Consider the following 14,009-nt stretch of genomic DNA (forward strand, 5'->3'; position numbering starts at 1 on the left):
CTCACCGGTGCTGAGCACCAGCAGGTTTTTAAAGGAGGCCTCAAAATGGGTCTCTATCGGGCTCTGTTTTGTGCCCGGGCACAGATGGTCCATTTTTCTCCGTACTGCAGTGACGGCAGGCATATCGCTTACTTCTCACTAGTGGAGAAGTTACGGCATGACGTCATGCGAGGTGAGTGTTGTAGGAGGAAGGGAAATCCTTTAAAGAGTCATTTTCTCTCTGGATTTCCCTTCTCTTTTTGAAACTCAGGAGCAGCAACATTGTTGTGGTGTCACCAGGGCTACAATTGGGAGCTTTTTCAATAATATATACCATCCATAGTTGCTGCTTATTTATCTTATTCATCTAACAACCATTGACAAAGCCAATAGTCCTGACTTGTTGTAGGTATGATGTTACTTGTTGTATCATACATCTGAATGCAATGACAGAAACAGCAAAATACAAGTCGGGCGGCACACTATTCTCGGCACGGATTTTTAGCTTGCGTGTTTTTAAGCCACTACCTTTAATGACATTTGCCACGCCCCTTTGAGAGACCCCCCAGTTTTTTCATCCCTCTTAAAGCCCTGGTCTTGACCCTCTTACCTATGGGAACAGTCCAGCCCAAACTGTCAGGCCTGGTTCTCCCTGGACTGAAAAACAAGCATCCTAGGTCCGGTTTCGGGGTTTCACCCTTTATCAGTCAGGCTACCTTGACTCCAGTGGCATGGAGAGCACGGATATGTGAAGATAGATAGATCTGTGAAGATAGATATATCTGCATAGATAGATATATCTGTGCAGATAGATAGATAGATATGTGAAGATAGATAGATCTGCATAGATAGATAGATATACTTGCAAAGATAGATAGATAGATAGATAGATAGATAGATAGATAGATGGATAGATAGATAGATAGATAGATAGATAGATAGATAGATAGATAGATAGATAGATAGATAGATAGATAGATAGATAGATAGATAGATAGATAGATAGATAGATAGATAGATAGATAGAACTGCATGGATAGATATACTTGCAAAGATAGATAGATAACTAGATGGCTAGATACATAGTCAGACAGACAGATACATAGATAGAAAGATAGTCAGACAGATAGATAGACAGTCAGACAGACATATAGATACACAGATACATAGATAGTCAGACAGACAGATAGATACATTAATAGAAATTCAGACAGACGTATAGACAAACAGACAGACAGATAGATAGATAGATAAATAGATAGAACTGCAAAGATAGATATACTTGTAAAGATAGATACATAGATAGATAGACAGACAGACAGACAGACAGACAGACAGACAGACAGATAGATAGATAGATAGATAGATAGATAGATAGATAGATAGATAGATAGATAGATAGATAGATAGATAGATAGATAGACAGGCAGACATGCAGATAGACAGACAGACGGATAGATAGATACATAGACAGTCAGACAATCAGACATACATACTGTATGATGATGGCTGAGAGTTTCAACCCTGTCATGAGCGACAGAAGATGCTTCAGAGTTGGGCCCCCAGCTCTGTAACGCCCCCCTCCCCCTCAGACTGCAGTCCTTGCTCACCCTGTGATCAGTTTTACGGGGCGCTGGAAAGCTTCCTCTAGTCTTCTCTGCTGCTCTGCATCCTTGCTGCTTCTATCGCTCTCATGCCGTGTGAATAGGCGCTTCAGTAATGATTAAATCAATCGATATTACGTGCTTGTTACCGACATTGAGTTGACCTGAGGGTCACAGGTTCAAAATTTGCCGGGCCTACTTAGTTCTAATATAATGATGAGCTTCATATGGTCATTATCAGACGAGTGGACACTTGTAGCGCCTGCTATTTACAGCACTTCGAAGCAGCCTTAAGCACTACATGAAAACAAACGATTGTTCGATGGATATAGATGGATGCCCTATCCGAGCGAGCCTTCCTCCCCGTCTGACCTCGTGTAAATGTACTCCATCTGTAGGTAAGATATTATCCAGCGTTATCCATCCCGGAGCTAAATCTCCCCGCGTAAGCTCGCCCCCTTCCATCTATTTAATGATGCCCTGGCAGTCTTGGATAAAACCATGGCCATTATTTTAATGACTTGCCAAGAGAACGAAGGAAAGCAGATTATAGGACATTGTACTTACGTCTCAGATCCGTCCGGCTCTTTAAGATTAGAAACGCGCAACTATACGTCGCCGCATGTGCAATATATTTCTCTGCAAAAGTGAAAAATCATTATTACTGGATTTTTATGGTCATAAAAACCGTAGGGTAAGAGACCCCGGTGATGGCGTGTTCTGCTGTATTTGCAGGTAGAGTTGGATGTCACCAGCATTCTGCTAGAGCCTGATGTTCTCGATGGCTGGAGGACTCCCCTGGGGCTCCCTGGAGAGCCGGAGCATTAATGGTGATAGGGTGGGACCTTGGGGGTCTCCGCTGGCTACAGGGATGGTGGGCTATCACAGGTATTCATCGGAGTTAGCTGAGATGGTGTTGAGAGGGTTCTGAGCAGGGCTTGATGTGTTGATTGGATGGTGGCAGAGAAAGCCAACATGATGAGAAGACCAGGGTTACCGCTGTCGGGGTTTTGAAGTGTGTCACCTATGGCTGGGATAGTAGCTGCCTCGAGGCTGTCTTAGGGTCTGAGTCCAGACTGGTAATCTTCAGGGAGGGTGGTGATTTGTTTGTTCCATGCAGTAAAAGGCCACTGCCTCTTCAATGATGTTATTCTGTAATAGTGTGTGATTGGTTGTTATTTGGTTAGGTCAGCAGGATCCTTGTTTGTCCAGGAGTTGCATGAGTACATTTAAGGAAGTAAGAATAATAGAATTCTACAGCAGGCATAGATTTCCAGAATTACCCAAAAGCTCAGACGCCTACACAAGTAGGTGCTAACATACGAGAGTAGGTTTCAGAATACTTGTGACGGGGGCTCCAAGAGGTTAGCTGTTGCCCCACAGTGGGAAATATGCGTACCCATGCAGGCTCTCTTTGCTGTCATCAGACTTCAATTGTTCCACCGTAAGAGAACATGGTTAAACCTCTGCGGCACACTGGTCTCCAGCTGTTTCTGGGTCCCTGACTTGCACAAACATTACATCAGAGAGGATGGAGGTGTGTGTATACACAGAGGATCCATTTGATTTGTGCAGATGGACCTATTGACTACGCAACTTTCCTGACAATTTACAAGTTCCATCCCAGGCCCAAAAGCATAACAAGCAGTGTTATCTACAAATGTGTTTGTTCAAATAAATACAGCTGGAACGCCCGCTTGCGATCATCACCAAAAAACGACCTGTTATTATCTTCAGAGATTGCCTATTCTGGCTGGAAAACTTTCTTGATCCATCTCGCCAGCACTACAATTGTGTATTAGGTTCGACTGCACGTGATGTGAACTCAGCACTTTTCACCTTTACAATTCCACTATGTCTTAACACGTTATTATCTGGAAGCGATTGGACTCATCCTGAAATACACAGTTCCAAAAGAAGTTTCATGATGACCAACACAGTGACCCAATGCCCTTCTCCTCTGTGTTGTCTGAAAAGCCAGATTCTGTTAGACTAACACAAAAACAAAGATAACCAACATGGGACAGAGCAGTGGTGTATTCTCTGAGGTAATGCAAAATCAACCCAGACAAGCAGTTAGAGATGAAAACAGATATTTTAAGGAAGCCGGTTTCAAACTGATGCTTAAACTCCATGAGTTGCAAACACATGAAGTCAAAAAGAGTAACCAGCCACATGCATTCAGCACCAAAACAAAGAGTTACAAAAAAGCATTATTATAATCCTCTGTTTTTCAAGGCAAAAGAAGCTTCAATTATATTGTTAAAATCTTTATGAAATACACTTAATGAGATCAAAATACATTTGCAATGAACACAGAAATACATTGAAAAATAATTTTAAAAAGAAGGGAATGTTTCTCTCTTTAAATTCAACCTACTTAACATTACTGTTTTTGGATCATGAGAGATTGGAAATTGATATCCAACTTTTGGTAGCAGCTAAGATGATACTTGCAAGGTTCATGAAATATTCACTGTGGTAGTGGGGAGGTTTATCATGTGTGTGGGGATTTTCTGATTGCTATAACGTGCTAGAGGCGCTGCCCAATGCACATATTTGCAATACGATCTACATGTTTTGAAAAATAACAAATACCCTTTTTTTTAAAAAAAGAATCATGCTTGTGGGATAGTGCGACACCACATGTTGAAAAGATTGAACAATTTGACGTAAAGTGTGTTATTTCAAGTCCTGAGGATGGCCTTGAAAAAGTGCCACAGGACTGAAAAGTCAACAGAAGAAGAGCTCTCTATGGCTGCACTGAACTGGGATAAAAGAAGCGCTTGGTTTCTCATTTTGTAACACCAACAGGGCGCTACTTCCTTTTACATTTGATCCCTGAGGGCACATATACACTGTATGTTGATTGTTTTTTCAGATATAAAAAAAAAAGTAATGAATAATCAAAACATTATATCTGTCACTCTCCCTTTTGTATTCTTTTATTTGATAACGTGTGTTGAAGCACATCTGTTGTTGGATTTACAACAATTATGAATCGAATAGACACTTTGGATAAATAAAAGTGTGATTTTCTAAAACTGGTTCTTTGACAGTGTGGAGAAAACTAAGCAAAGATAAGTAAAACGCTGATTATTCATTGTACAGAGTTAAAATATAATGGTAACGCTCTTTAAGCAGTACGTGTTGTTAACAAATTAGTGTTGTTATTTTAGTTAAGGTGGTGAGTGATTTCATATAGCACAGTTAGATTTAAATACATTTGTATAACTGTATGTTAATGGAAAGAGCATTCCAGCATATTTTGCAAAGTCTAAGATGTGTTTTCTTTTGGATGCACTTCTATACCCACAGAATGGCTCAATTATGTCTAAATAGAAATATGTGGTAGCACTACATAAAATGCTTTTACTCTGAAACCATCTTGTTACTTAACGCACACATTCAGTCTCACCACCATCTTCACCGAAAATAGTAATGGTTTTTCTAATATCCTTTACGGAGTGATCCTTTCTGTCTAGATTATCAATGCCTGTGACTCTGGACTTTTTCTATTTTTCATCGATTAGTAGTTTTAGAGATTTAAATTTCCAGGTCTTTGATGATGGTGAACCTGTGGAAGATAAGATAATTTGGTATTCTTTCGATAAACTACAGCGGTGCTTCATCTATTGGAGATGAGCTACTTGAAGGAACCTCAACTTTAGAAGATTATCAAAGTAGATGTTTTACTTATGATATTTGGGCAAATCATAAATACTCTCCTTTTAGAGATGAGTTAATTCTATGCGTTTACTCTGTATATAAGTTAATTGTTGGACCCTTGCCTTTAGGAGATGTGGTATTGCGGACAACTGATTTGACGATATGAGGTAATTAGAGAAGGGGCACCTGTAGCAAATGCTGTGGTTAGAGGTCGCTCACCTACAGGAAATTGGGTAAATCAATGGACATCTCCTGTACGTGAGGTATTAGTAGGAACCCCACTGGTAGGAGATGATGTATTTAGAAGGTATTTAACCTTTATGAATCACTGTAGGATAAAGAATGATCAGAGATGCTCACAATTACGCAATAATCCAAAGCTCCCCTGCAGACGAAGGAACTGGATGTGCCTTGCCAGTAGAAGATGAGCTATTCAAAAGGACAAGTCTTTAATGGGATCTTGCCCGTAAAAGAAAAACAATGCAGAGAATGAAGCATAAACAAAGACTCTATACTCTATAGAAGACAGTAAGTCTTCCATCAAGTCTTTGTTTACGCTTTATACTTGGACAACAAACTGATGACACACAATAGTTTGGCATACCCTTACGCATGTTTTGTGTCAGGGTAAGTCTTCCTTTTTGGGTATGTTAGTTTTAAGAAACTGAGTTATCTGAACACTCATCTACATAATTGTGTCTAAAACACTGATGCATATGATTTGGGCTGGAAAAAGGAGTGGTTAATGCACGATAATTTGTGCATAACTTGTTCTACAAACTAACAAACACGACTTAATAATTCTGATATTTTAGGATGCTGTAGCTTTAATGTATCAATTTTTTAATTTGGATATTTCAAACATCAGCCTTTTATAATTTGTTTTATATTTCTCTTAGTCAAAACTCTATTTCGATTAAGCATTGTGATGGTTACTATCATGACTAATACTGCTGTGGTTGCCTTTTTGTTTATAGTTTGCCAAGTTTGCCGAAATTGTAAACTTCACTCTTCCCAGTGGTGTTGTTAGAAGTGGACAGGTACTGGAAGTAATTGGAAAAAAGGCAATTGTTCAGGTAAAAAAAATGAATTTCTTTTGTTTTTAGAGATGCGATCATTTGGATATTCCCATAGCTGTACTCAACCTGCAAACAATATTGGGCTATTGTTTAAGCTTTCTGTAACTGCACATACTTGCATTTGATTTGCTCTTTCATGTATTACAGTGGGTATATCAATTTTGTCTACTTTTACATTATACTCAACCTCAAGTTCAAGCTGCTTCAAGATAAGTCACAAGCAACACCATATTGCAATGTAACGGACTAAATGCAGTGTTGTAATCAAAGTTAGCATGCCTTTCTGCTTTAGACTTCCTGCTGAAGTTCATCGAAGATATGTAGTGATTGAAACATATTGTCATCTGACAATTTCTGCCACAGATGCACATATACAAACATACTATGGTTCTTGATGGCCTTGTTTGACCCTTTCGCACTTTTGCTAACTCAAGAAACTCTACATTGTCTCAGATGCTTTATGACCAAAATATAATGCTGCCTCGGTCCATATTCCTCGGTTTGCAGAGCCATGCTTTAATAAGTAAGGATTTTAGATGCTTCTGTAAATCGAAGTGGTTTTATATCACATCAAAGAATATTTAGGAAGATGAATACTGACATTTAATGTTTATGGGTTGGAACAGACTGATGGTGCCTCTTACAAGCATCTCAGTGATCTCAAATGATATAGACCTTGGAAAAGATCTGACGTGGACCTGATAAAATGAACAAAGACCCTGCCTGGGTCTCAGTCACTTCAGGTTTCCCCGTAAGGTAGGACATCTCACCCACTTAAAGGTGAGACAGGGAACAAAAAGATATAGTCAACCTGGAAACGCCTATATTTGACCCAACCTAGGTTTTCAATATTCGAATCCTTTGAGGTTAGGCCAGGCTAACCAGCTCAAGATGAAAGTGTAGCGTGTGTCCTAACACTCTGTTGCTACATCCCTGAAGGATAAAAATGGAAGGAGATTGAAGTAACAAAGCCTCATTTATGGCAGTCTTATGTCTGAATATCTGGTTCCGAATTATTGGCCTTCAAGAATATTGACTGAGGAATATTGATTACCACTATAACATCATGTTATGTTTAGACATACTATTTTTAATTCTACATCTAGGTATCTTGATGATGTAAACTGTCGATATTCTGTAGGTTGATATTAAAAACTCAATATTGTAGTAAAGCATCCTAGGATGTAAGTAAATGGCATTTTGCCAGGAAGACATTTCACATTGTCACTGAGACACCTTCCAAATATAAAATGTTAAATATGTACCCTCTACTGGAGAAAATCAAACAAACTAATAGAGACTATTGGCCTCGTTTACAAGAAACTCACGTAAGGATTCTGACGTAGTCAAGTCGTAGAGTAGTGCAGTGGAATGTTACAAGTTTCACTGCTCCACTTCAACGTGGCTTTTTTTGTGTGGGAACGCCTACCCTATATACATTATACATGGAGCAGGTATGATGTGACGCAGGGCTCTACAAACTGATGCATTAGATCCAATGCATCAGTTTGTAAATATGGAGCAGTGTGGCGCACTGTTTTCGCAACTGCTGCAACCAAAAAAAGTGACGGAACGGCGGCGCAAGGGGCGTGTAAATAATCCCCTATATTTCTGGTCTGCCGCAAGATGGACACTCTCAAAAATAATTAAACACAATTTTGGATTTTTTTTCTACATGACTTTTAATCTTGTACCTTCTAAACTGCACGGGGAAGCCTGGCCTCGGCCAATTACATGTATGTGCATGGGCAATGCTTGAGAGGAAAGGTAAATGTAATGCCACCATTAAAGAGGCAGAGACTGCGCATGGTTACATGGATGGGCTTCTAGCTTTATGTTCACTAAGACATTTTTTACTGATAATAAATAATGTAGAAAGCTTGCTTAGAGTGGGATTCACACAAAATAAATATCTTTGTATTGTAGGTGAACGTTTGTTTGTGTACACGTTGTGGGGATTCTTAAAATCCCAGGATGTAGACTCAGAAATCTATCAAAAACGTACCTAGAGGGCCGGGAACACCAAAAAAGATACACCTTTGTGTTGGATATGGTATATTTATGGAGAGACGCGAAATCCCAAGACTGGTATTCGGAAAAGTTCCTCCAAAGTTTGAGTGTTGAGGTGCACTTGCGTAACTGGAGGTTTGCGTCTGTTGCCTCACGGCTGTCCAGGCCCTGGTCAGGTCTAGCTTTGAAGCTAGAAGTCTCAACTCTGTGATTTACCTCATCCCCCCTCTCTCCTCTGAGGGCAGACCTACACCAGTAGCCATGTGGGAGATGGACCACATCACCCCTGGTAAAACCATCTGCGCTGTCTACGGCAGCCTAGGTGCAGCTTGCGTTAGCCTAGGTTCAGCTTGCGTTAGCCTGTGCGGGCCATCAGGGCATCCACTGCAAGACCTCATCTCAGGTGGGCAACGAGTGTTGGGGACTGAAGCGCTGTGCAACACTTCTCTTGTCAGCAGAAATGTCCTCCAAAATAGTTGTTGTAGAAGAATTTTGGCCGACTACACTAAAATCCGTTTAAATCACTCCACTTTTGCTTGCCCCTTCCCCCGAAATGCAGTGGCCATCTGGACTACTCAATGCAGCCCTCACATTTTACCTAACCCTATCACGTTTGGACTCACTCTGAAAGCGGGCTTCGAGACACGTATTTTGCTAATCCTCTGCTTTTCATTCTTCGTTCTCTCGGTTCTGTGAATTTGTCTTTTGCTCCCTTTGGTGCTGACATATTGTTTATTTTTTAATTTGATATGTATTTTTGTATGCTACATCAAATGGTATTGAGTGTTCTACAGCGCTTAGCTGCACTGTTTTTTGTTCCTCTTTTAGGAAATAAAAAATTAAGAAACTTAACAAATGCTACCAGAGAAATAGAACTGAGTTGAAGTGCACAGAAATGTTTTCTGATTTGCATAAACTAACTGTCCTTATTGAATCCGCCTGGGCTAGGCTACTCCCGAAGGTCGACCGGGACAAGAAAATAGGCCTCAGAACAAACAAGTGGCCCCCATTAGCAAATTAGATTTGGCCTACATTTGCAAATCAGGGCAGTTTTGAACTTGTAAACACATTCTGTATATGCGTTTTGATTCGTATGGGCAACTGCATACATTTGTGGTTGCTGCAGGCAATGTTTGCGGTAATATCAAAGATAAAAACAGCCCACCAGACCAATAAACAGGCCCACAAACAGCCAAAAAAAACAGCCCACGCACTGACCTATCAGACCAGCTCTTCAGGCACTGCCAGATTGCCCTATAGGCCAGTCCAATCCTGTCACAACCCAAAACTCCCTTCAGTTCTCCCACCAGCAGCGCGTCATACTTCAAGGCCAGTTTTCCGACAGTGCCATTGCCTGGTTGGCCTGCTGTGGAACTCTACTGGCGAGCGGCCTGATTGCGCTCCTTTAATACTGGTGGGACCTAGGTGATGGGCCCCCTAATCCTATCATGGAGGCGTGAGCCCAGAGCTGGAGCGGCTTAAGGGCAGTTTACGCACAGTGCTTCAGGTCACGCGTATGCCTAGCTTGCAGGCCGCTGAGGCGCAAGTGTAACATTCTTGCACATCTAAGCGGACCACAGCATGCAGGCATGATGGAAGGTGCAGGCTGGAGGTCAACGCACACTCATGCTGTCAAAGATGATTCCGGTCAAGCCTCAGGCCGGCCCCTTCTTCGTTCAGTTTCACACCTGCACATTCTGATCCAATTATAGTCGCATAGTTAGTAGACTTGAAAGAACGTCCGCGGTCCACTGCATCTAAACGCCCTCCAGTTGTCGCATCCTATAACTCCACTGCGCCAACACGGCCAATGCCGAGAGGTGGTCCTTATACCCTGGGTTAGTTTCTGATGGATATCTTTTTGGTGAACTCAGAGACCTACCATATTCCACTGCCACCAGGTGAATGCACGGATTACTAACTGGTAATCTTCAATACTCCCAGTGGCGAACGCCATAAACAAAATGTGGTGGGGTGGGTGGGGTCACGAGGGAGTCATTCCACTGGGGTGGGGTTGAAAAATATAATTTATAAAAACCATACCTTTTGCCGCCGGCCGCCTTCAGTGTTGCGTCGCGCCGCCTCTCCTCTCCTCTCCTTGTCTGGTCCCAGCAGCCCCTGAGAGACTACCTATCCAATCCCTGAGAAGCAGGGCAGCGCGTGCATGGGTCTGAGCACGCAGGAAAGATGCCCTGCTCAGGTCTAAGTGCGCATGTGTGTTTTGGTCAGCTTGAGACGGCCGGCCAAACACACATGAGCACTTAGCTCCTCCTCCCCCCTTCTATACCTCGGCCCGCCCCTCCCAACACTGCCCGCTAGGAGCCGGCAAATGTAAAATAAAACAATGCAAGAACATCGTTTTATTTTACATTTGCTGGCTCTGCGCCATGCACTGGGGCGACGCTCCTCTGCCATTGCGGAGGAGCAGCCACTGATAACTCCGAGTCCAAGTCTTCCTCATCACTGTTCTAGATTCCCTCCCTCTTGGATCCTAAATTAGTCCTGACCACCCCAGTAGTACGCCTTAGAAGTATCAGGAAGAGGGGGAGAGGCATAGGTGCCTTACATACAGGCATTAAGGGGGAGAACTTCGTATAGGTCTTTGGTGTATGCATCAATGTAAGTCTATATTAATTTATATAAATGTTTTATTTATAGGCTATGGTAAGTAATTCTGCCTCATGCTCGAGTCAACCTCAGTTCGCTAGACTGGGGACTAGGAGGTAATAGGGATCTTTACTTTATCTTTCCAGATGGGAACGTGCAGCAAATGCCTGATTTTACAGAAAATAAGTAATTCCATTTCATCAAATTGTTTCTCGGGTAGGCAGCAGGTCACGCTCATCCCCAGATTGAACAACCCATCATTGGAACAGTGACTCAGCTTGTCACTGAAATTGCAAAGTGAATAACTCATATTTGAACGCGTTTTAAACCTTTGCAGCTCTATATTTACAATATGTAGCTCTATGTTTGTTCTGTACAAATGTCCTGGACCTGTCTAATCACAATAAAATCCACGTATATAGACCACAATACCTTTCATAGCGCTGTTCTGTTTCTAGGTGCTGTAAATAACAAGTGTAACTAGTAACAAATCTTATGGGTCAGCTCTGGACCTTCAGACCATGATAGTGACAAGCGTCCAGCCCACTGGTCCAGCATGTTGGCATACAAGTTAAACTAATTTTGGCACTTAATAATATTCTCAGCAGAAAATATCACAGTAACTTTATTGCAAAGGGTACATTTATCAGTACAAATGCAGGCCATAGAATGACACCCATCACCTACATGCAGTGCTTAATTTGAGGCGGTGGTTTCCAGTGCTCAGCACTTAATTGTCAACACCGCGCCTTATGATAGTCTGCCACATGATGGTGCTGTTTGTCTAATTTAGAGATGAGCGCAAACAACAGTTGTTTGTTAGATCAACATACCTTAAACCGATAAAAACCTTCCTCTCAAGCCATTCTTATAGCTTGGGAGACCTGGAATAGTCTGAATTGTCACCCTTGGAGGCGTGTGATGCTTAGTGGTTGTTCTGGTACTGTCATGGGAGCACTGGCAGGGGCAATGGGCAGTGCAAGCTACAGTGGACTCCTGACTTGGGCCCTGGCACTTATTTTTTCACAAATTAAGCCCTGCCTACATGTATGGCTGTCTCTGTTCAGAAGGCGGCGAGAAGGGCAAGGTGGGGGCTCTTTTACAAGCCAGCGAAATTGGGGAAGCCCTGCAGGCGGATGCACCTACTGCAAAAACGGAACATTAAGTACCTTGCATTACAAGGAACCCATCCACCGCAGTAGTGACACAGGGAGGACCATTCAATAGGTGCAGAAAGAGCACACAAGGGCAGGGAGGCCCTTCCGCCAGGGGTTAATGTGGACATGAACATTGAGGCTGAGCTGGGGTCTGTTGGTGTAGGTGCAGAGCTAGACTTTGAGGTGCGGGGCTCTGTGGGTACGGAGTATGGGTCTAGGCCTGGACTTTGGGAGCTGTACTGCTGGGGACTGAGGACCATGGGGCTGTCTCTGAGCTGCAGGGGACTGTGGGGTCAGGACTTTACTGCAGGACACTCTGGAGCCAGCTCTGTGCTACTGGGAGGAGAGGGGCCAGGTTTGGCCTGTTTGGCATTATGGGTTATGGTCTGGTGAGGAGCCAGGCTTGGACTGCTCAGGCCTGGATTGGGTGGGGGCAGATTTTGGCTGCAGGAGACTGCGGGGCAAGGTTTGCACTATTGGGGTCTCTGGCACCAGGCCTACGCTGCAGGGGTCTGTGGAGTTAGAGTTTTGAATGATGTCCACAGGCTTGCCGTTCCCAGTTACCATGAATTTACCTCACCATGTAAAGGAGTAAGAAATGTAGTTTAATGACTATCATGTAGATACAGTAGCACACCTGAATTTTAGGCTGGGCACCCCAACTACATTGTGTGATTCTGTGCAAATCACTTTGCCTTTCTGTGCCTCATTTCCATGTCTTTAGGGGGTGCTCAGAGACCTTCAGTTTTCCTTTGTAAGAGAATGTCCAGAAGGAGGCCATTAGGATACATTAATGAATGTTTTGTGCCCCTGGCGGAACTGGTTATTGTGCATTCATTCAATTGCATTGGTTTCAGGTTATCAGATAGTCTCAAGGAGGCTTGTGAAATCAGAGTTTACATACTTGTGTGATAATTAACCTTATTTGCTGTATGTTATGATCCACTATTATTAAAGTGATATATAGTTTGGGGATGTGTAATATGTTTTATTTCACTACATAAAGTAGAAATTGCAGTGTAGCATCACAGGACCTGAGTTTTAATCCTTGCTCCCCGTGTGAGCAAATTGTGTGATCCTGTGCAAATTACATTTTCTCCCTCTGCTCCCGTTCTTTTGTTTTATTATAGATTTCTAGCGTTCAGCTTCTTTGGTTCAGGCACATGTACTAGCAGGCCTCAGGCTGACTGTCACTGACTCTGCTCATCGTGATTCAACCCTTCCTGACCGCCCCTCCGATATTTAATCCACCTCTTACACACCTGGATGCCTGATAATCTGCAGGTTCCTTGGCTTATCTTTTATGCATTTCCAGCACTGCCCTGCCATAAGGTGTATTTTTTTCTAATCAAAACGCAGGGCACAAGTCCTAAAAAAAGAAGTGGGGGGACGCTGACGTCACAACAGGAAGTGAAGTCACGAACGGCGGCTTGCACCATCAGACTCATTGCCTCCCCTCGCTCACCCCTTAGATGCGATGGCATCAGAGAAGCCAGCGCGTGAGCAGCGTTCTGCATGAGCTCCGATCTCGCCCCAGAGAGGCCAAAGATTGAATGTGTGGCTCCATTGGCTCCAGTAATCAAACTCCTGGTAAAATAAGTGGGGGGACGCCGTCCACCCGCGTGGTACCCCGACTTGAGCCCTGCCAAAACGTATAGGCGAGGCTTTTCCAGCGATTCTTCTGAGCTATTGGTAGCTCTCCTGGGTGCAGTCTACCCTACCACATGAGAAACGTTAGTTTGGTTGAATTAGCACATTTTTACCAAAATTGAAAAGCGTGCATTTGGGATGAATATGTATGTAATTGCAGAACTCATAAGCTATTGCTTGGAGAAAAATGGTAGGATTTCCCCAAAAACTTAAAGCTGATATTTGAGCAGTAAATCACATGGCATTAGTGAGAC

The 14,009-nt window shown here is 42.7% G+C and overlaps 1 protein-coding gene across 1 annotated transcript in view; it reads left to right on the forward strand.

The window, feature by feature from the left end:
• Positions 1-14,009, forward strand: part of LOC147726007 (V-type proton ATPase subunit B, kidney isoform) — a 257,085-nt gene that overhangs the window by 162,908 nt on the left and 80,168 nt on the right. Inside the window, exon 3 of the mRNA XM_086960126.1 lies at positions 6,230-6,328. Coding sequence (XP_086816252.1) covers positions 6,230-6,328 — 99 coding nt within the window. The remainder of the gene's footprint in view (positions 1-6,229; positions 6,329-14,009) is intronic.

The sequence above is a fragment of the Lissotriton vulgaris genome, chromosome 3_1 (genome assembly GCF_964263255.1).
Source record: "Lissotriton vulgaris chromosome 3_1, aLisVul1.2, whole genome shotgun sequence".
Classification (NCBI taxonomy): domain Eukaryota; kingdom Metazoa; phylum Chordata; class Amphibia; order Caudata; family Salamandridae; genus Lissotriton; species Lissotriton vulgaris.